This window comes from Rhipicephalus microplus, chromosome 3 (genome assembly GCF_043290135.1).
Source record: "Rhipicephalus microplus isolate Deutch F79 chromosome 3, USDA_Rmic, whole genome shotgun sequence".
In the NCBI taxonomy this organism is placed as follows: Eukaryota; Metazoa; Arthropoda; class Arachnida; order Ixodida; family Ixodidae; genus Rhipicephalus; species Rhipicephalus microplus.
The window spans coordinates 262,406,893-262,430,914 of record NC_134702.1 but is presented as its reverse complement, the minus strand read 5'-3'; the positions used below and the strand labels follow the sequence as shown (position 1 = coordinate 262,430,914).

At 43.9% G+C, this 24,022-nt stretch overlaps 1 protein-coding gene across 7 annotated transcripts in view; it reads right to left on the bottom strand.

The window, feature by feature from the left end:
* The window catches only part of LOC119170521 (polyamine-transporting ATPase 13A3), a 1,084,416-nt gene that overhangs the window by 362,773 nt on the left and 697,621 nt on the right, over positions 1-24,022 (bottom strand). For all 7 annotated transcript variants that reach the window (XR_012894535.1, XR_012894534.1, XM_075890967.1 and 4 more), the window contains one exon: positions 105-206. Coding sequence is in view for 5 of the 7 variants with exons in the window: in XM_075890967.1 (XP_075747082.1) it covers positions 105-206 (102 nt within the window). In the remaining 2 variants the exon portion in view is untranslated. The remainder of the gene's footprint in view (positions 1-104; positions 207-24,022) is intronic.

Sequence of the window (24,022 nt, the reverse complement as noted above, 5' to 3'; positions counted from 1 at the left end):
AGTTCTTTTTTTTATGCCACCCAGAAAAACCACTAAAGGCACACGTACACCGCTTCGCTTCGAAAGAGGCAGCTTCTGTTTGAACCAAAATAAAGTGAATTCACCTTTTCGTAGACGTCAGGGAAATGCGCACGTAAGACGGCGAAGGAGTGACCATCCACTGCAAACTGCACTGCCTCCGCTCTTTCAAAAGCAGTAGAGGGGCCCTGTGAAAGAAACATCAACATTTTTTGTTTCTAGAAGTGCCGGTTGTGACTGTGGAGCCTTAATTTTGCTAAGATAGTGGAACATAATAAGTACGAACCCACTTGGAAGTGAAACGCGCGAAAATGAGTATATATTTTCTTGGTGAAATTGAGTATTCACATTGTTACATCGCTGCCATTGCCTCCTACATTTACCATTCACGCGATCTGCAACTAACCCAAATCACCAATGTTATGCAGATAAAAACTTACGCTTTTTCGGTTTCTGAAAACCAAGTAATACATATTTCTTGCTATCAACTTCCCCATAATATGCAAAGCTAGTTTACGAGCTTTAGCATTCGGCGCAATGCTCTCCTTACCGGTAAGTGCAGGCACCATTGGCAGCCTGTATTACGTGCGCTGTGGTACCAAAGTCTGTCCTAGTTGTCTCAAAACCGTCCTGACCCAGGTAAGTCGCTTCCCTTTTATGCCTGAATAATCCTTAAAAATCCTTGCTACACCTAACCTTCTGCTGTGTTTGGCCGCGTTTGCCACCGTTTATCAAATGTTCTATCACTGTAATAGACCATCGTTAATCTGACCTCCTCAGAGCATGCTATGACCGGGTGCATCTCTGCTAACCATCAAGAAAAAGTACGCCTCTTCTCGAATCCACTACGCTGTTTTTCTACCTCCTTATCTAGGACTTTCGATTTTGTGGCCCGCAGGCGTGATGAGGGGTTAAATACCTCAGATCTTTTTTTGTAATTTAAAATTTTTACTCCATATATTGGAACTGATAAAATGTTATTTTTTATACTTTTCACTTGAGAAACTGTACTTGGTGGCGAGGAACGAGTTCAGCAAGTTTTACTTTACCACTGTACGCAATTCAGTGCATTCTAATTCTGTGGTATCTACAGAAAAAAATCTCTTTCGTTATCCCGCTTTTAGGAGTCATGACTCCCCCGCAGTTTCTAGGATCCAATTGTTCGTGGCGCAGTGTTCTTTCCCCGCATCAGTATTATTTTCCATATTCATCTTCAATCCTCCTTCAACGCAATCTTGGTTTAAGTTTCCGGTAACTTTTTCCACTTCGAAGCCGCCATTGTTGAAGAGATTGATGGCAGCCGCTAACACGGCGTCGCAGAGACGTACCTTCCTCAGCAATACATCCTCTTGATTTTCGCGGATGTCCTCACATCAACACTTATTTCGAACAAATCACACTATGAATACTTGTGACTGGAGTACACAAGTGCGAAGCTAAAAACAAGAACAAGCATACGTAAACTATGGCGTCAACCCTAAACATACAAGGAAAAGAACGCTCAAGCAATTCGTAAAATGAAATCGGATAATTGTAGCAGATCGAGCAATATATATTTGTCGGCTTTTTGGCGACACGACCAAAACTAATTTCAATATCTTGACTCTCACACTAGCAAAGTATTAAGAAAAACATGATTAAACTTTACTAAACGAGCGCCTAACTGTTTTCGGTCGGATCCAAGGTTTCAAAAATTATCACCTGGTGAGCTACATACACTCCAAGGTAAACAAACCTTTGGCACAACCAACAACAACAACAACAAAAAACAACATTCGCAATCCTTGAATGCATGCTGCTCCGATAAAAAAAACAAAAACATTTCAGCGCATAGTTCGGTATACGACACCGCTGGCACGATGGCGCGCTTACTGGTACTACTAATGCAGGAACCTATAGCTGATGAGTATTCTTTTATGCAAACCATGTATCTTTCCCAAGAAGACGCACGAGTGCAACTCAGGCTCAGGATGCGCTGTGTTCATATCAGTTTTAAAAAATTTTTCTTGTCAGTATTTACAAAAAATATCACCTTACCGATCCGTATGTTCTAGATTCAGGTTATCCATATATTGAATTTAATTGAATTGAACTTTATTTGTCCTGAAATTCTTACAGGATCGGGAGCAGAGGCTAAATGCTATATAGCCTGACATGGGTCTTCTGCTCCTAAATACAGTTTGGCACGCAGGCCGCTCAATCTGTCGCACATCTTTTCAGAAATAAATATATAACACAAAAACAACACACAGAAACAAATAAATAACACAATAATTAAACCATAAGACAACAAAATTTAGCATGGTCTTGTCAGACTATTTCAGGGAAAACATTATAAAAATCACTTTTATCACAAAAGCGTCATCTGAAAAGAAACCTAAATACAGAATGTAAAATAAAACATAAGAAAAGCAACTACAACACATAACTCAAATTGATAGATAGGATGTAACAAATCAAGTAAAGGCTCTTTAATAAGCATACTTAATATTATGGTTCATTAGGATGGACTTGATGATAGTGTTCGAAGGTACGGAATTGAAATCTATATGACACAAATAACCGTCACTGCGAATGGCATTGCATGCCTCTTAAAAAACTCTATACTATCAACATCTGCCGGTGTAGATAATGTAAATGCTAAGAAATCGAAAAAACACCCTACCTCTTTGGTGCGAAATACTGTACGAAATATTTAATGAACCATTTGCAACTGGCTAACCGCCGGAATAATGGAAGATTGCTATGGTTATTCCACTATACATAGCTGGAAACAAAAAGTGATCAGACAACTACAGCCATGCATTACCTTTAAAAAGCTGGATCGCCTAATGGCATCGCATATCTACAGTCACTTTGAGACATAATTCCATTTAAATTTATGAACATTGGTTTCGCAAACATCAGTCATGTGACACGCAGTCGCTCGAGTTCACAACCGACTGGCACTTTACCATGGACAACAATTTACAAACCGATTGCAGTTTTTTGTTTACTTTTGCAAAGCTTTTGACGCAGTGGCCCATTATTTTTTAATTTTAAATTAAATTTTATAGAACTGGATTGTGCTAGCTTATCAGGCATTACGATTTTGCTATCTCTACAAAAAATTGCGCTGAATAATAATTGAATTCTTCCTATTGCTTATGCGGCATCCACTGTCCCACAGGCAGTGTTCTAGGCCTTTTACACTTATTTATTTACATTATAGACCTGCTCAATAATAATTCTTTAGGTACCAGACTACACGCTGATGATACCATATATATAAAGATAACATCTCTTCATGATCATCCTTTTCTACAGAATCACATTAACCCAATCAGTATGAGGTGTTAAACGTAAACGCAGAGGGAAAAGATGTAGCGGCATCGGGAAAGTAGCAGCAATAGCTGTCCGGGTATACAAGCAGCATCGCAGCAGCTACAAGGCAGCTTTAAATCGATCGCGCCTCGCGCCAACGTGTTCATGTCGCTGCAGTAGTGGGCATTCCTCTCCATTACAATTCGTCACCCATAGCAAAAGGAGCCATCCTGGCAACTCACGGAGAACAGAGCACGAGCGGATTGTAAAATGGTTCTAAACGCTGCACGTGAATAGTTTCATGACCCCGAAAGTGCTGGTCTGTGGATGACGTACCGGGCTTTACGATGTAGTTGACATGTGAAATCTGCGAGACGACACGGTACGGTCCCTGCTATTTTGAAACAAGCTTCGGGAAGAGGCCTGTATGGAGAGCTGAAACCTAATGGCACACAAGGGGATCTGTAACTGTTGTAACTTCACAAACGGGGCATGTTTTACAAGTCGTTTATTCCGGCATGCCAATGGGCCACATTGAAACCACGTAAATAGCAACCAGTAACATAGGGATCAGGCTCATATATACAAGTGGCTCACGGTTACACATGCGCAATGATGAAGAGCAGCTTACCTCTGCAACTTCACAACTACGACACGTGTCGCATATCACGATATGAACACAACACTCCTCTTCTGAAACAATTTAAGTGGGGCTACTATAGCCCGAGAAACGCCCGGCGCTGTCGGCTGCTCCTTCAGAGCGTAGTCATTTCCGGTTGCGGCATACGCTCCGTGGTCGATTGGTGTTGCGTCGGTGGCGGCAGCGTCGTCGTCGAAGTAGACAGAACCCGTTCTTCGGGCACATGCGGCAGTTCAAGCTCGCAGTCCCCCGCTGACTCTTTTTCCCGTTCCAGACAGGAGTGTTGCAAATGATCGGCAAGCACATATCGCACACCATTTCCCACCAACACTAAGTATGTGCATATTGATTTGACCTGCAACACTCTGCCTGGTAACCACTTTACCGTTTCTCCGCGCACCGATCGTAGCAGTACGCACCAATTTACAGCAAAAGAACGAAACATTGCGCGGCGCTCGTCAGTGGATATTTTAATTTTCTCTGCTTGGTTCGTCAAAACCGCGCTCACATCTGGTCGTAGTAACGATAAGCGAGTCCTCAGTTTCCGTCGCAGAAACAATTGTTCTGGTGATTTACCCATGAAAGTGTGCGGTGTTGTGCGATACGTGTCCAAAAATATTATCTAGACAATGTTGTAGTAACCGGTTTGTACCGTTTCTTTCGTCATCCTTTAACTGCTTCAGGAGAGCCTTCTTAGCTGTTTGTGCCGCTCGCTCGGCCACTCCATTAGATAGTGGATGATATGGTGAGGTGAGAATATGCTTCATGCCATTCGCTTTCAGAAACGTTTGCAGTTCCGCTGCACGCAACTAAGGCCCGTTATCCATAACTACAGGCAACCCATGCGACACAAGCTAAAAACGCACAACCTCGACTGTTATCGTAGCTGTTGTCAACTGCATGCACTTAACCTCGACCCATATAAAAAAATCATCTACTGCAATAAGAAACGTTTGCAATTCCTTTTCCACAAAATCCACTTGGACCCATTGTCATGGGTGTTCACAAACTTTCCATGGAAACAAAGGAACTGGCTGCGTTGCAGGAAGCGCTGCCTGACAGATGCTGCAATTGCGCAACGTCTGTTCAAGGGCATTGTCGATCCCCAACCACCACACCGACGAGGCGCGGTCATGCCATTCAACACTTTTAGTATCTTCTACCGCCGCCATCCGCGGCCTCTCATTGGTAGACCAGCTAGACTGCGGAACGCGTAACCATAGCAATGCCGTCATTCTGCCCCGTGAATGTGGCCGCCATGATGTCATTTTCTCCACACCACGGAGGAAGGAAAAACTTAGGAGAGGCACTGACGTCAATCGCTGTGAAGCTGTGGTTGGAGTGAACTAAAACTGTTGAGTGGCGTAACCACTCCTCGCCACCTGATCCTTTCCGCATTGCCTGCAGCGGCGGCGCTGCTGTCGAATAGTACTGATAGAGCCCGTGCGGCGTGCAGGAACTGCTATGCGCTCCGGCTCCTCCGTCGCGCTTTCTTGATGCAGAATTTTTCGTACCTGCCCATCATTCATGTCTAGCACATGATGCCATTGCCTTTGAAGTATTACACGCCGATCTATTGAATTTGACCTCCACAAAAGCCCTTGTGAGAGATCAAAAATAGTTCAGAAAGGGTGTGTCTTCTACTGATTTCTTCTCTCTTAACTCTTTCTTCGTTGGTTAGGCGTCCACAATATTCAGAATAACTGAGCCGATTTATTGGAAGTTAGCTGTGCTCAGAAAGCTGTGAGAATAAAAAACAAATACTGCGCCACACGCACGCACAACCGGAAAGTTATAAGTAAAAAGGCGATAGGAAGGCAATCAGAACCCTTTAAACCATGAAATGTTTTCGTAATTTAACTTTTCAGGATATGCTAAAATATTTACACATATTCACAGCAACCACCAATTGGCAAAAGTTAGTCGTTCTGCTGCACCTCTCCTCCCGCCACCTCAATAAAAATTCCTGAGTAGCCCTGCGCCGAACGTTTACTATGGGCGAAGCTGAATATAGCGTCCCTATGCAGTAATGCGCACTGCATATTTCACCTTTTCGACAGCATGAGGTCTCAAAACTTGTTCAAATCTAACGTTGTCGGACGAGAAATGCACCGCCAAGAAATAGTACCTGAGCTGTGCTAAGGGGCATTGCATGCATATATATATATATATATATATATATATATATATATATATATATATATATATATATATATATATATATATATATATATATATATATATCTGTGTGTGTGTGTTTGTGTTTTCACTGTGTACATATACAAGAAAAGTAAATTTCTCAATATAAGATGCACCACTGCTTGCCTACACGTTTGACACCTAATGACAGACCTATGCTTATAATACAAAACATTGTCATAAATTTTCTTGCTTACAATGGCATAACGCCTATAGAATATTTCGAAGGCAGCCCAATTTAAACTGTCGATTGATAGTGAGAACTAGTTACAATGAATTTACGCATATTACCAGACGGGCTTTATATACAATCGGCACTTTTCAATATGTTTGCGTGTTGCTTTCAATAAGTTCATTATGTAATAAGCCTTTTAAAAAGCAATAATTTTTATCTTCAGGAAAACTGGCATGATGAAACAAAGTCGTTACCTTATAATGTTGTGACAACGTTACTTATACTCGGGCTTTCGTGAAACAATCGAGTGCACGTAGAGGCTCAGATGAGGAACACTGTGTTCTGGATATCATAAAGGCTACAGACAAAACGAGAGTATGATTTAAAAACGGATTTGGCACTTTTCCTTTCTGTGTAGTTCACCAGTAGGTACCTATGTTGTAACGCAGCTCAAAGCGCTGATTGAGTAACACTCCAGTCACACGGCGACCACTGAACTCTGTTAAACTCCGTCAACGTAAATCTGCCCTGGAGTGTTCGATGGACTTAGAGTTGTGGGAGTGTGACGCGGCAATGACAAGGTTGTCATAGTTGCCACGAGGGGGCTCAGCCAGCGCTGTTGGGTTTTCGCAGAAGTATCGTAATTTCATCTGTAGATGCTTTTTCTGTAGATCTTCGTTAAGCCGTTTTTACAAAAACACAACAATGAGTAGGTCTGAAGCGAACAGAAAAACTATTTCAAATGAAAACAAATTCGCAAAATGTAATGATGTCGGCAGTGACGCTGGCGACTTTGTGTTAAACGCTACGTTTAAATTGCGCCGTTCTCACCGAATAGTTGTTTTTGTAGCCCGCGTAAAAAAGTTATTGTGCTTTCTGCTATCGTAAGCGCACTCCGAAGTTGCCCTTGAATTAGGTCGGGTCTCAATAGCCATTCCTGCAGCCGTCAAAGCAGGTGACGATAATGCAGCGCTGCCAGTCATTCTTGTCATGGGCAAACCTAAACGCGGTGACGACTACAACCGCACGCATGGACGAAATATTTTTATTTTTGAATGACGGCACCCGACCCGGCTGGTGGGCATGCTGGCGAGGCACGGTGTAGGGCCAATAAACAGGCTCCGACTTTATTTTACACCACCATACAAGCTCAGCAATTCGTAGATTACACCGCAGGGATCACGTTTTCTGAATATTACAGCGCTGCGTGCCACGCAGAGCCTCTGTTTCTAAAAACAATTCCCGCGCATCTTTCCTACGCCCGACCCCCTTGCACGCGCAGCGACGTCATCTTGGTGATCGGAGACGTGACGTAGCATGCAGTTTGCCGAAGCAGCTCACCGATTAGTCCAAATCAGGAGTGAAAAAACAGTAGTGAAGTCAACGTCAGTTAAGGTTCCCACCCCCAGCTACGAAACTGCCCCTTGTTTCTCGGCACTGCCGTGAATGAACCACCCTCGCAGTTGTCGCGTGCACGTGTACACTCCTACCTCAACTACAGTGCCTGTGCGCCCGTACGAACGTACTTTGTCCTTGACATGAGCAACACGGGTAAAAACCGTTGCTCTGTCGTCGGCTGCAAATAGAGCGACTTGGCAGCGGAGAAGCATGGGTACCGGGTGCCTCACGATGGGGCCCTGCGCGCTGCATGGCTGAAGCGAATCGGCCATCTAGCGACGTACGTCGGAGACCTGGTAGTTTGTGGTCGGCACTTCGCACGAGACGCTTACACAGTTAACCCGCGGCTGGTGCGACAAACGGTAAACAAACAACCACGCTTTGCACTAAGCGTAAGTGCGTTGCGACTCATCGAGTTCGCCGATGACGTCAGTCGCTGACGTGGTGTCACGATGCTGAAGTGAGTGGAGTCACAAAGATGGGCTACGCCTTCCTCTTCATGGAAGAGAGAAGGGGGGGAGAGGCCGCGCGAAAATTTTAAACCGGCTAAACCGATGTTCTAGCCCCTGTAACTTCCTCAATATACGTATTCGGATTCTCGAGGCAGCACGTTCGCAAAGGAAAACTTCACATATATCTCTTTTTTTAATTTTTGGGCCTCAGGGCTGCTTACTGGCCCTCTAATTCAGCAACTGTACAGGCAAAATGATCGGTCATGTGCCTTTTGAAGGCTTCATTCCGACACGAGGGCGACGCAGCGCCCGGCCACTGGGCCCGTGTTCCGCGTGAAACTCACCGGCTTCAGTATTCTGCGGCCGTGGTGATTTCTAGCACGGTGCAAGTGACACTTGCACGTGGTTGCTCTAACGTTGAGATTAGAATGCTGGGGGCGAGTATAACAAGCGGAACAGAAAAGGTGTTTTAATACGCACATGCAAGTTGTTACTGCACACATACCGAACATGAAACTACGTATGTGCAAATGGACTCATTGCGTCTTGCTGGACACAACAGTTTCGTCCGTTGCCACATGCAGGAGCACTGCCAAAGTGTCATTGACCTGCAAGGGATTCGTCATCGTTCCGCTTTGTCATGGTGCCCAACGCAATTTCGCTGAACACTTCAAATGCTTCATCTGCGTCATCCGCCGCACGTCGACACATGGATATGCGCTCATTATACGCACTGTTCAGGCTTCGCGGTGGACGAAAGGTTTTGTAGACGTTGCTAAGAGTATAGTAACTGCCAGGAGAACACTGCGTAACCAATAACGCCGCACATAGCACGATATTGTCCGCCACGGCTCAGTACGAGACCTGCGGAGGCACGCATGCCGCGCCAGCCGCGGCCGCTCACTGCTAGACCAGCTACCCTGCGCAACACGTAAGCATAACAATGCCGCCATTGTGCCCAGTGAATATGGTTGTTATGATGTCATTTCTTCCCATACTTTTCACGTAGCACGCCGGCTGGGCATGCCCTCTCCTATTTTTCTTTCGTTCGTGCTCCACACTTTTCGCGTAATGCGCCGGCTGGGCATGCCCTCTGCTACCTCTCCTTCTTCCATGGTCGCGAGTGAGGCGCGAGTACAGTGTATACTAGATGGGGTGAGTGGCGTGACCGCGCCTTGCCGCGTGATGCCTTCCGCGTTGCCCGTAGTGGCGGCAGTGCAGTCGAATAGTACCTAAAGAGCTGCAATCAGGAACTCCTATGCGCTTCGACTCCTCTGACGAGCTTTTTTATTCAGATTTCTTCGTACCTGCACATCATTCATGTCTAACACATGATGTCATAACCCTTGAAGCATGACACGCCCATCTACTGAACTTGAGCTCCAGAAAATCTCTTGTGAGAAATCGAAAATTATTCAGAAAGGGCGTGTTCTATTCTGATTTCTTCTGTCTTGCTCTTTCTTCGTTGGTTACGCGTCTACAATATTCAAAATAACTGAGCTGATTTACTGGAAGTTAGCTGTGCTCAAAAAGCTGTGAGATACAAAAAAAAATATACCGAGTCAAATGCACGCAGAACCACGATCACGTATATAGAGAGGGGAGAGGGAGGGAATGTGAACCCGCTAAACGACAAAATGTTTTCGTAATTTAATTTTTCGGGGTATACTAAAATATTTACGCATATTTACAGCAACCATCAATTGCCAAAGTTAGTCATTCTTCTCCACCCCCAACCTTAAAAAAATCCTGAGTAGCCCTGCGCAGAAAGTTTACAGCTGGCGAAGCTGAATATAGCATGTCTCTGTAAAAATGAGCACTGTAAAATGCACCTTTTTGACAGTATGAAGTCTCAAATCTAGTTTAAGTCTAACGTAGTCGGACGAAAAATGCACCGCGTAAAAATAGCGGCTTTCCAGGGGCATTGCATAGATAATGGTAATTGTGTGACTTAAATGCGTGACTGACGTTTCGGTAGGTAGACCAGTCTTTGTCAAAGTAGCAAGTACATATCAACGCGTTTGCTTATAAACACGATTCACACGGAATAATACAGATAGGCGACGTATATCAGCGATCAGACAATTTATAGCGTGAAGTATTCATGATGGTACAGTTGGATATCACGCAAAAACATAATTATATATAGAAATGTAGAACACTGAAAAACAGACATCACTTCTTGGCGCACACAGCATAACTCTGAAATAACCAGAAATAGATAATAATAAAACTACAATGAAATCATGAATATAAAAATATCAAAACACCTCGTGATATTACAGTAAGATTATGCGTCACATACACAGCTCAGTTATTGTGATATGAATAAGATCAGTTGTTGGTGCTTTTATTGCGCGTGCGCGTTCAAATACAGTCTTGCATTGACACTCGTGATAGCGGCGGCAATTAATCAATGCAAGTTACTGTAAATCTTGGATACAGAAATATACACAATAACAGAAGCATTAGAAACGGAATCCAACAAGCTTAATCGAGGACACTGCGGGACATGGATTAAGGCTGATAATGCTTGGTGGGCACGCTAGAAAGCGTGCCTGTACTTTCATCTCTGCCTGATGACATGGTGTTGAATTTGTAGATGAGGTACGATTCATGGATTTCCCGATAGTGGTGTGAATGAAAGCTCACTTGTAGTATAATGACCCTAGTTTTTTTTTCCAAAGAGTGCCCTGGTAAGCAAATGTGTTTTGAAGCGGGATGCTATAGGTAGCGCATCGGTATGCAACCTACAGTTGTTGAAGTGTATTCGGAACGATGTTTCTGTATGGCCAATATACTCTTCTTGGCAAACGGCGCACTCCAGCATGTATATTACGTTGGAGCTATCACAATTAAAGGAGCCACGAACTTTAAAGGTGAAGTTTGGCGGCGTACTAATGGCTTCCTGGGTGATATGCATTTGTAATCAAACCTTGCAACGTGGTTAGTTGCAAGGTACACAACCAGATGTTCTGGGTTCGTTTAATTTTAACAATATTAGCATATCGCGGAGATTCTTTGAGTGCCGGTAAACTACGTGAGGTGGTTTACGAAAGATATTTTCAGATCCTCACTTTGGGTAAGGATGTTTTGGCCTTTGACACCATTATTCAAACACTTTTGTATTGTAAGTCTATGGAATCACAGGCCCTGCTTTAACCTTTTTAAAGCATTATCTAACTGACCGAGAGATTGTGCGCCGCCAATCCGTAATACTTCTTGAACCAAAAACTAGATTAATTTTTTTCCTTAAATAGTGAGGTTGAGGATTCGTACTTTGCATTGAAGGGTTTAATTTTCACTCGTGCCTTGACTTTAGCCACTAATAAGATAACCACGTGACATTGAGGGGATGCCGGGTCATCAGTGGCAACGACACTGCTTTGCACCTAGGTGCGAAACAGAGTATACCTTTGGAAAAAAGATGAGCAGTGGTCGCTTTTAGCTGCACCCAAAGAAGAAGCACGGAGAAAGGTTTGGGAACAGAATTTACATCGACAGGATGGGACCTTGAACGAAAGCTGCTCTGCATGTGAGCTACACTTCGAGTCTTCATGTGTTTTTTGCACGTTATAAACGGCGAAGTAGTTCTCGTACCACGTATGAGACCAGAGCTAACGCCGGACGTTGTGCTGATGTTACCGCCCAACTCTCCAAGCTACTTATCGAAGAAAGCGCCGCATCCAAGACCTCCGAGAAAGTGGAAAAACTTGGTGGTCGAATCTACCATTCCCAAGAAAACTGCAGCACCATGTGTTCGCGGTGAGGCCACTGATTAAGGTTCATCTATGGACCTCCCTGCTGACTACGAACTCGAGGTGGCGAACACTGCAGGGACTGCAGCTTCGCTGGAAGGCTTACTCAAGCTTTGTTTACCTTGAATATATAGGAGCTCAGTTGCACCGCATCTCGTGTCAAAGAAAGCGGTAATTTACGTGCTGTCACGACTTCAATTTTTCGAGAAGGGTATCAACCAGTCTCGAGAGACAAAACGAAAAAAGAAAAAGCTGCACGCGAAAATAAGTCGGTATTCATAAAGGTGCCACCGTGATGAAGTGGTGGTCGTAAACTGATAATTTCACGGAATGGCGACGAATGTATTTGGTGTTACTGCTCACTGCAGTTTGCGCACTCGTAAATAAAGGGTTTCTTCTTACAGTCTGACAGTGGTGCCAAGTGATGTTTTCTTTTGACTGTAAAGTGCAATATCTCGGCTACAGCAGTCGTATTTCGGTGGGCGCGTAATCGTTTAAAGACCCAAGATTGTCAAAATTATTCCCAAGTCTTCAGCTAGGGCGTGTCTCTCAATCGAATGGCAGTTTTGTCACCTTAGAAACATAATTAAAACGGCATGATGCAACTATGGACAAAAAGGTGCCGCTCGCGTAACGAAGGAAGACGAAGCTGTCGCAGTGAGCAGAAAACGACTTGATATAGCAGTAAAATAACGAGAAACTTTCGGGTTTATAGGTGCTTCTTTGATACCTCAATCTTCCTAATTTTTTTATTCGTTCACCAACCGAGCTTTAAAAATTGTAGGCAGTTTCCCGTGGGATGAGTGCTTCGCCGTCGTTTGTTAATACCTGCATTTGGACTGTTTTTTGTGGCTTTGACATTTAGTTTTGTTTTGAATGCAGTACAAACAAACCCATTAGAAAGCTTTTCGTGGACATGTCAGCAAATACGTATGCAAGCGCACATCACGGGATCGAATCCCGGCCACGGCACAACTGCATTTTCGGCGAAGGCGCGAAAACTGAGGTGCGTGTACCTAAATTTAGGTGAACGTTAAAGCACCCCAGATGGTCGAATTTCCGTAGCACTCCTCTACGGCGTCTCTCATATTCGTATGGTGGTTTTGGGAAGTTCAACCTTGCTATTACTAATATCAAAGCACAGAAGTGCACGAAAGGCAAAGCGCGAGGTGACAGTCCATGCTAATGTGGCGCCATTTCGCGGCTCTCGATACCAACTGCGTCAGCCACGGCTCCTCCCTGAACACACTACCCCATAATCCAGTACACTATAGTCATAGGGACGCCTCTAAATGATGGCGCCACCGTATGTCCTCGCACCCGAGAAGTTGGAGTGGCGCTACTTAGTTTGCGGCTTGCATAACGTCATGGCACGAAGTCGGCGAATTTTGCTGTGGCGTGCGTATACATAACACGCGCGCGCTTCGAACCCCGTTGCACTGCCAGCGTTCACATTTTGCATGTCTCACACTTAAAATGAATGATGGAAGCAGCATTGATGAAGTTCCTGGTGAAAAATGAAAAACTAATCCTTTTTTTTATCAGTAAATTCACCATTGGTGCCTACGCTCAAGCGCACACTCTTTGATGAGGTTTACTATGGTGTCACGCTGCTTACTTCGAAGATGGGTTCGATTTTCGGCCATGGTAGGCGCACTCTGACGGGGGTGAACAGCAAGATAATGCATGTTCAGCAGGTTTAAAAATGAGAGGTGACCGCAATTATTCTCCTGCGTGCGTCACAATCATGTCGTGCGTCTAAAACGTATACGACAGCATACTTGCCTTTCAGGTTGTGTTGTTCACGAGTGATTTCTTCGAAAATATGTGATTCTTTCACAATGGTATTGCACGCATCAAAGTAACTGATGGCAGCGTTTTTTTTTTCCCTTTGGGTGCGTAGTATCGAGTGTCTTTAAGTGCACGTTAAAGAACCCCAGGTGGTCGAAATTTCCGGAGCCCTCCACTACGGCGTCTCTCATAATCATATGGTGGTTTTGGGACGTTAAACCCCACATATGAATCAATTAGTATCGAGTGTCGCAAAGTATTTCGAATGCGCTCGCCAGAATACCGCCGCAGCTGTTGCGTAAGATTCTCTCGTGCGTAATTGTTAATATTCCATCACGTTGTTTAGCTTCATGTTTTGGGGAAGAATAATTTCGCTGCTCTGTTTCACTAAAAAAGCAAGTTTACATTAGTTGCAGAAACTGCTACTCATTTCAGATAGTGTCTACATGCGACATCTTAGCAACTGTGCCGTCATGCTTGTAAAACCAGTCGAGATAGCCACCTGATCATTAATTTTTTCACACGGTTGGTTACCCCAGAACCGCATCAATCTGTATATGACCATAACGTGTGAAACCAATCATTGCTTCACTGAAGCAAAGGGCGTTTCTTTATCACGTGAGCCACAAAATGGCGTGCTTAATCGAAAGGGTTCATTTCGACTTTCTGGCGTTTGTTTACAAACAATTGCTATCAGCAATATTTCTACATGAAGTGAACATTACCATTTATGACGTGATGTAAATCGAGTCAGCTGTTCGCGTAAATCAGGGTATGTGACTACGTAATCCTGATAACTGAGGTTGCCATTCCGTTTTGCCGCACCAAATTCTTTTCAGCAGCCTTCTTACCGAAAACAGCCGCCGATTGGAACCACCTTCCCTCTTCCGTTGTAACAATAACAGACGCTTTGTTATTCAAGACTGCAATTTCTCAGCAATGCTTGTAACTATACGCAGTTTCCATTATCTATCTTTGTCTTGTATGTGCTTGAATTCTTATACATTTTTAGTTGACTTATGTTGCCTTCCTGATTTGCGCACCTGACACTTGTTTGTATATTTTGTATTTTTTTTGTGTGTTATAAATGTTGTACCCACCCCCTCTGTAATGCCCTACGGGCCCTGAGGGTATTCTAATAAATAAATAAATAAATAAATAAATAAATAAATAAATAAATAAACTGTTGAGTAGAAATCTGTACACAAGATGCGAGTATACCGACTTCTCTCTCAGAATTCCGGGAACCATTTTGTGCTTTGTAACGTTACTTTTTTTTCTCACTATCATAAGTGAATGTGCATGAAAGACAGATCCACCTAAACTATCTCGCCTACCAAAGCGGAATTCCGTCTAATGAGCTACATTATTTGCAAAGGCGGATATAACTTGCACGGTAAAACGCAATTGCTGTCAGTAAACTGAAAACGTCGTAAAGTCATTTGTAATGCTTCGACAAAAACGTGTAATCGCATAGTCTATGCGAACTTGTAAAGAACCCCGACCCATTAACGACGAATATTTCCTTAGTATTGATTTCGTTGAGTACGTGAACGGTGAAAATAACTCGTGTCTCGCTGTCATGCACCATCTCTTTCAAAGTTAATCTATACTTTCTGCAGCTTAGTTCACTTTTAACAGCAATAAATACCATTTCTTTGTACCTTTGGTAATCTACTACTCAAAATTGAGAAGAAATCATTATCGTATCGCTGAAGAGGGGGTGCATGGCGGGCTTGGAAAGCAGCGACCGTCGGCATGCGATGACGGCGGGGCAAGCGAGTGCGTGCCGTGAGGTCACTTCACCGCGACTGCAGCGACGCCAGTGTTCGTTTTCTAGGCACGTAGAGTGCTCGAATTTTGCTAGCGTTGTTAGCCAAAACTTCCATGCAGGCACCAATAGTGCAAACTTCACAAACATTCATATTAGGCAAACTCATTTTTACACTTTCCTTTTACAGACTTCTGCCAGCACCCAAGACGCTGCGCCACACTAGCTTCCAGCACTGAAAGCATTGTAGCATGCATGCAGCTCAATCTGACTACAAGTGACTATTGGTTTGTCTCTCTCCATCGGTTGATGTTGCATCAGCTTGTAATCTACCTTCGAGTATAAAATGTGTGTGCGCTTGCATGTGTTTTCATTCATCTTGACGGTGTAGCGCGTGCTAAGTGAGCATATTCTAGAGTTTTTTCTGTACCAACAGTTGGTTGATTAAAAAGTTGTTCTGAAAAGACCTATAAAGAAGGTAGTGTTATGTAGAAAATTAGTTTTTATAATAATACGATCATGTTTATCTTTGCAGGTCGAGACAATAGGCAACCTTACGAAGTGGGAGGAGGCACCAGCTGACCACACAAACGCATCTGCAGATCACCGTTTGAACACCTCTTTTTAAATAAAAAGCATTTGTTTCCAATTTCTTACGCCGTAAGACATAGTTTGTTACACTGGAGATTAGTTACAGTTTTGACAAACTTGTTGTGAAGCTCAGAGAGCTCAGTCACAAGCGTATGTCAAGCGAGTGAAAATGTTGTGGTGACGTCATGCGGTCAACATGATTGTACCAGTGTTGTAAAGGCAGACTCTTGAACGTTTGTATTGTTTGAAATGTGTGATAGAGTGTTCTATTCATGTAGCTGTGGTTATATTTCATGTGTTGTGAGATTAAATTGCAATTTGCAATTGTATCGAGTGTTCTGCTCTGAATTTGACGTGCAACGAACGATGGACTGTGTTACGGATTGTTGTTGTATGGAGGCTGTTCACGTTCATTTGTGTGGTTTTGAATTTTATGAGATAATGTTCTTCAAGTGTGGGGCGGTGTCACAAACAAGCGCTCCAAAAAAGCGTGCACCACCGAATTCTGGTGAAGGTGACGATTCCGGGCGCCAGAGAGACACCTCAAGGATAACGATAAAGAAAAAAAAACAAGCAACCAAGAGATCATTCAACTACTGTCGAGTGTGCATATTTGTGTGCCTTTTGATCTGCCATATTCCCGAATACAATTTTGTTTTGTTTATCAACTCTCTGATCTGAATCGTCTTTGCACCACAGCCGGCGTCCGCTGGCACGCCAGTTAGGACCACTTCTAAATTGTCCGCCCTTTCGTGGTGCAGTGTGGGGGGCCGATACTTCGGCCTTTGGAATTATCCTTCCGATCGCCTCCCTACTTATCGGGACCTGTGACAGTGCTTGATTGAAATATTTCAAGTTGGCGGATTGAAAGCCACCTACCTGTTAAACGTGAAAGTCATTTTCAGATTTCAGACATTTCACATATAAGAAATAATTTGAAAAAAAAAATCGTTCAATTTGTAGGCTCACGAATAACTGAAAAACAGTGAAGGCTTTATGCTTATACAGCCTGAAAACAGTTACTACTCATAATAAAGCTGAGCGTCTGCGTTAAAAGGCAGCATTGCAAAAAAAAAAGGAAAGCTCTGGTTCTGTCACGCCAACACCAAGCTCCACTTGTGCCGATTTCTCCAATAAAGGCAGGGCTACTGAATGTTTTGTTCATTCTTTGACAGTTCATGCTCGTTTGTAGGACAAAAATTCAAGGGTTTGAAAAAACTTCCAAGGCTATGTGTGCGAATTTTCAAGGACCGTATGATCAGAAACCCAAATAACATGTGTTTAGGGGTGGGTAAGACTCCAAATGACTAGAATTCATCAAAAAATGGTAACATCACTAAAGCAGACGTCAAAAACATGGTTCTGATCAGTGGCGTACCAACTCTTCCGCGAATAGGGGGGGGGGGCAAGCCTACCTCAATTGTCAGCCGGGATATATATATATATATATATATATATATATATATATATATATATATATATATATAAATATATATATGACGCTTTGATGACTGGGTGACAAGGCCTGGCTCATACGCCACGTTTATTCCTTTCTGCCACAAGTGTACTCGTGAGGAGGTTTCACTTGATCGTTGTTCTTGTTCGAGTAGCCGTTGCAGCTCTTGGAGTTCGTGGAGTTGCCTTTGTTGAAATTGCTCGTCTTGATGTGAAAGTTTGTCAGATGGGCCTCTTTCAGGAACATGAGCGTCATATATATATATATATATATAAATATATATATATATATATATATATTTATATATATATATATATATATATATATATATATGTATAGGCAGGCATGGTGGTTGAGTGGCCGTAGCGTTGCATATAGTACAGTAGATCCTCCGTGAGCGGTCACAACGTGGTTTACTTCGACGTTTCGGCCTAGAGTCTGGCCTTCATCAGGACAACGGGCTCTGGTGAGACGGGCGCGAGTAGGGGCCTCGTCATGCGGTGTCCCGGACTAAGGACGCCGACCATGTAGCGGGGTCATGCTTTGGCCCCGTACCTCTCTCTTTTATAAGAAATGTTTTTCATCATCATCATCATCATCATCAGGATTCGCGCGCAGTCGGCAGGGTCTGCATGGCTGACCTGAGGAGGACAGCGGAGAGCGACATCGGCCGAGACTGACGAAAACCACCTTCAACTGACTACCACGCTGCGGGATCAACAAAGCAAGGCTAGTCCACTGGATTCCGAGGAGGAAGAGCGCACCGCAAGGCTACTTCAGGCGGGTACCTCTTGATTTTCTGTTGGGCGCAGGCGATGACAAAGCATTAGAACTTGCGAGACAGAGAAAGGGAAAACTCGGAAATGAATGGGGACGGGGCAGGAAACTTGCAGGCGTTGGGAGTCGCCGACAGCGGCACGAGGGGTCATGGTAGTGGCACGCCAGATACAGCGTCGGAACAGCAGCTAGCGCTTCTCCAGCTTCAATTAAAAATTGCTGAGGCGGAAACGGAGAAGCAGCGTTTGATGCTGGAAAGCGAGCGGCTATGAGCCCGTAATGGGGCAGAGTCCAACGAGAGCGATGACAGCGTAGCGCTTAGCGGAAGGTCAGAGGAAGACAGGCGACTGAAATTCGCAAGCTTATTAAAGGGTGTACTGGCACCAATGCCGAACCAAAAGGCGCTTGCGCCAATGTGGTTCGAGGATGTTGAGGCAACGCTCGAGTCGTATGAAGTTCCGAGCGAATGGTGGGCCGGGCTAGTTTTGCCACAGTTGAGTGAAAGGGCACGCGGGCTGCTGTGCAGGCTTACAGCAGAGGAGCGCAAAGCTTATGTTAAGCTTAAGTCAAGCATTTTAGAGGGTCTCGGGCTTTCGGCGGTAGAGTACAAGAGGCTGTTTGCGGGATCGAAAAAGGGAGAAAGGGAGTCCTGGGATCAGTTTGCCGTGCGCCTTGAGAATTATTTTGACTATTATGTCCAGAGTTCAAAGGTAGGCACGTTCGAGGAACTCAAGCAGCTAGTTGTCGCGGATCGCTTGAAAGAATGTTTGAGCCCGGAAGCGAGAGCGCATTCGATTTGTAATCAACGGGAGTCCTTTTTGCTGCCCAGTGGCGTGGCTAGGCTCGCGGAGAGATTCGAGGAGAGAAACGAATAAAAGTCTTTATATCCAGATGATGTCGGAGCGGTCGTTTCCTCAAGGTGCCAGCAGATGAAAAATTCTCGTCTTCGGCTTCCTTGGCGGCAGCAGCAAATGTCGCGCAAGAAGCGAAAGGCGAGTGGAAAGAACCAAATGGAACGTAACTGGCGTAACGTAATAGTATCCTGATGAAGGTCAGCCTCTAGGCCGAAACGTCGAAATAAACCACGTTGTGACCGCTCACGGAGGATCTACTGGGCTATATATATATATATATATATATATATATATATATATATATATATATATATATATATATATATATATATATATATATATATATATATATATATAAAGGAGATTTATTAGGCAGAACGGTTGATGCTTGGAAGGCTGAAAAGGCGATGCACCAGCCGCGATTTCCGAGCTCGAGCCGCTGCTGCACACTCGATGCTGCTGCCTCTGCGCCGAAGTACTTTTTCTTCTTTACAATGGCCCCACGGAGAAAAAAAGGAGCCATCCTGGCGACTTAGTCCTGTGCAGGCGGCGTTGAACCAGGGTACTGCTTGAGGCTCTGGACGTGTACAACCTTGCGGTTGTGACGTCGCAAGTCTGATGGTGGCTTAAGAGGCTCAATGAGGTAGTTTACTGGCGAAGTTTGTTCGAGAATACGATATGGCCCATCCTACTTTGGCAGAAGTTTGGAAGAGAGCCCAGGTGTGCGATGCGGCACTGACAGCCATACAAGAGCACCCGGAAGAAAAACGGGAGTTGAGGTCTGGGCATCATGAATTGCTTTTTCCCTGTTTTGGTCATCGCAGGTAAAGCAACGAGCTAATTGGCGGCATTCTTCTACATGTCTGGCGGCGTCCAAGATCGGTAGGCATTCGGACTTTTGGGCGAGAGATCCACCACTGCGGACCGCTCTGACCGGCCACTAATCGGAATCATCTTTTGACCCAGGCACTGCCCGACTGATACTTCGGTGACGGGTCATCTGCATATTCACCGTCGCGTGCCGCTGACCACTCTGTCACCTGTTCCGCTGATACGTGCGCAGCTCAGCTTTTACTGGAAGCCTGTGGTTCCCGCCTACAACGCGAGGTGTCTCTGCAGTCAACGCCGGATCCTTCATAAATTGCCCTTCGCGCCAACGGCCACCACTTTTGGGCGAGCGATCCACCACTGCGGACCGCTCTGACCGGCCTTTAATCGGAATCATCTTTTGACCCAGGTAATACAGTGCGAATTATTTTCTTGAACTTCTAATTGGTACCGCAGTGTGGATCGCTCGCCCCAACCATGAAACCCACTGTCGCGTCACTTTCTGAAGAGTTCGAACAATATAAGGTTGCTGTTGATGCAAAATTGGAGAAATTTTCTGCATCACTGGACGCGCTGAAACTCGAATTGGTAGACAGCAATTCTGCTGAAATTAAGGATCTACAGCGTGAACTAAACGAGGTGAAACTTTCCATGGATTTCATGAATAAGACGTTTAAGGCTATCAAGGCGGAAAATGCCACCCTTGTTGCCAGTAACAGGTCACAGGCTGAGTGCAGCCATCACCTTTCCAAAAAAGTGGCTCAAGTCAAGCAATTCTCACGTTTAAATAACATTGAAATTAGGGGAGTTCCTGTAACTCAAAACGAGAACTGCTCAGAGATCCTGGAACTAATCGGAGAGAAAGTCGGTTGCCCAGTGACTCCTGATGATTTTGATACTGTGCATCGGGTCCCCACACATGTAAAAAATCAACTAAACATCATTGCCAGGTTTCGGTCACGAGACAAACGTTCCAGTTTCCTTTCTGAAGCCCGCAAAGCCCGTCTTGCAACCTCATCCCCAATTTCAATGATCGCGAGGATTCACCCATTTTTATCACTGAACACCTTACCCCGGAAAACAAGAGACTGCTCGGAAAGGCGCGCGCGCTAAAGAAAGACAAAAACTGGATGTTCGTGTGGACCGAAAACTGTGTTATTAAGGCGCGTAAAACAATCAACGGCCGTGTATTTCGGGTACTGACTGACCACGACCTTGCAATTTTTGAAGAGTAGGCTACTTTCCTTGGCTTTGTAGCTTTCTCTCTTCTTCTGTAATGAATTGTGCTTCACCAGCACAGGTGGCTAAATGTTTAGGTAACGCGAATGTTTTCAGCGCAATACATTTCAATGCTCGTAGCCTTAAAAAGAACTGTAACAAGATTTCCACACTACTTCATACTTTGAACCATCATTTCTCCATCATATGCTTCTCCGAAACCTGGCTTACTTGTGAAGATCGCGATATGTATGGCTTTGCCGAATATGGTTGCGAATACGATCATCGTAGTGGTAGCCCTTACGGGGGCTCTGCCATTTTCGTTTCAAACCAGCTCTCGTATTGTCGACGCAAAGATCTAAGCATAAATGTTCTGAAATGCGAATCTGTCTGGGTAGAACTCGATCCAATTGATTCTTCAAATGTTAATAGGACAGTCTTTGGCTCCGTTTACCGCTCTCCTTCATCTAATGCAGCTGATTTCTGCGATGCACTTTTTCTTGTGCTTGATAAGTTGTCTTTCGAAAACAAAAATGTGTTCATCATGGGTGACTTTAACATCAATCTTCTTGATTCTGCGAATCCTATCACTTCGATCTACACTAGTGCCTTTTGTAGCTACGGTTATGAGTCACTGATAAATGCGCCTACACGTGTTGTAGATCATTCTTCCCATTCTCTCCTTGACGATATTTTTTCTAATCATGATTCCCCAATAGAAGCTGGCACTATCGACTGCGATATTACCGATCACTTCCCCGTGTTTTTTTACTTGCACAAGCAGGAAAAAAACAAAACTGAAACCTTCGAGCATTCTATATTTGATCGTGAAAAAATTTTAAACCTTGTATCAGAAATAGACTGGTCCAGCATATTCAATGTCTTGAATCCTGATATCGCTATACAGGAATTTTTTGATGCAATGATCAATGCTGTCGGTGACTGTACAACAATAATTACTTCCAATAGGCGTTCCACTGCCCCTCGGTGCCCTTGGCTTTCAAATTCCCTTCTTATTGCCTTGCGTAAAAAAGATAATCTATACAAAAAGATGAAGCGCAAACCTTTAAATTCTAATCTCCGAGCACGTTATAAACGCTACTCTCAAGTTCTGTGCTCGCTCCTTAAAGCCGCCAAGCGCCGCTACTACGACAATGAATTCAATAGGTGCGGTAACAACATAAAGAAAAAATGGAAGTTAGTTAAGGAATTCCTGAATAACGCTACTCAGCACAAGCCCATCAAATCCATTGTTCAGGGCGACTCATCATTTACTGAACCTGCAGATATTGCTAATGCATTTAGCAATCAATTTTCGGGTGTATGCTCACAACTTCCCTCGTGCCCTTATTCTTCTGCCCTTTGCGTTGCCCCCAATCGTTTTTTCTATTTCCTACTTGTTCCGACGAAATCGAAGCTACCATTGCAGGATTAAAGACTACCGGGCCTGGCTTAGATGGTATTCATGGGTTCCATTTGAAACTTGTACGTCGACTTGTTGCGCCACTACTTTTCTATATATTCAACTTAATTTTTAAAACCGGATTATTTCCACAGTCCTTGAAAATAGCAAGAATCGTTACTGTACTCAAAAAAGGTGACGCGCGCTTTATGGATAATTATCGACCCATTTCTATTCTTTCCTTCTTAGATAAGCTTCTAGAAAAACTTATTGAGACCCGTCTTTCTCGCTACCTTAAAAAATTCAACTTACTCACCCCCTCTCAGTTTGGTTTTCGTGCTGCCCTATCAACTAATATTGCGACTGCATGTCTAACAGATAAAATTAAGTCTTTCATTGATCACAGCGACGTTGCTGCTGCTGTTTTCATAGATTTTTCAAAAGCATTTGACACCATTGATCATGACATTCTTTTCACTAAACTAGAGCGTTATGGCATTACGGGTCGTGCTCTAACTTTGTTACGCAGCTTTCTTTTAAACAGGCAACAAATAGTTTCTGTTTCCACAGCAACATCACCCCCGGTCACAGTTAACAGAGGCGTTCCACAAGGCTCAATCTTGGGCCCACTTCTTTTTTTAATTTACATTATTGACCTTCCTGGCTGTTTAACCTCTTCACAATGCGTACTATATGCTGACGACACTACCATCTTCAACTCCCACCAAAACATGTGTACCTTAACGCAAATGCTCCAAGCTGACCTATTTTCCCTCGAGCGGTGGTGTCTCTTCAACAAGTTATCTATTAACGTTCTTAAAACTTGCTTTCTGCTTTTTAGTTCTCCGCAAAAAAAATTTTCCGAGTTCCCTTCCCTGTATATTTCCGGTATTAAAATTGAACTTCAGCGTAGCACTAATTTTCTTGGCGTAATAGTCGATTCTCACCTTAAATTTCATGAGCACGTAATCTTCATTTCAAAGAAAGTTATGTTCGGCATAAGAGTTTTGATTAGAGCTAGAACATACTTCAACTTGCAAACTCTCCTAACTTTGTATTACGCTTTTGTCCACAGTCACCTAAATTACTGCATTTCTTCCTGGGGTGGTACGTATCATACCCACATCGCCCCATTAATAACACTGCAGAAACAAGCGTTACGCATCATTACATTTTCCCATCGACAAGCAAAATCTTCCCCGCTGTTCTATCAGCTGCGTGTTTTGCCCCTTCATCATCTGTTTAGGTACAGCATTGGTATTTCATTTTTTTAACGTTTTGCAAGATCACGTTGTCTTAGATATTCTCCCTCATTGCATCACTAATAATCTCAATTCAACGCGCTTTGCCTCACGCCAGAATCTCTTACTTCCGTGTATACACACTAACTA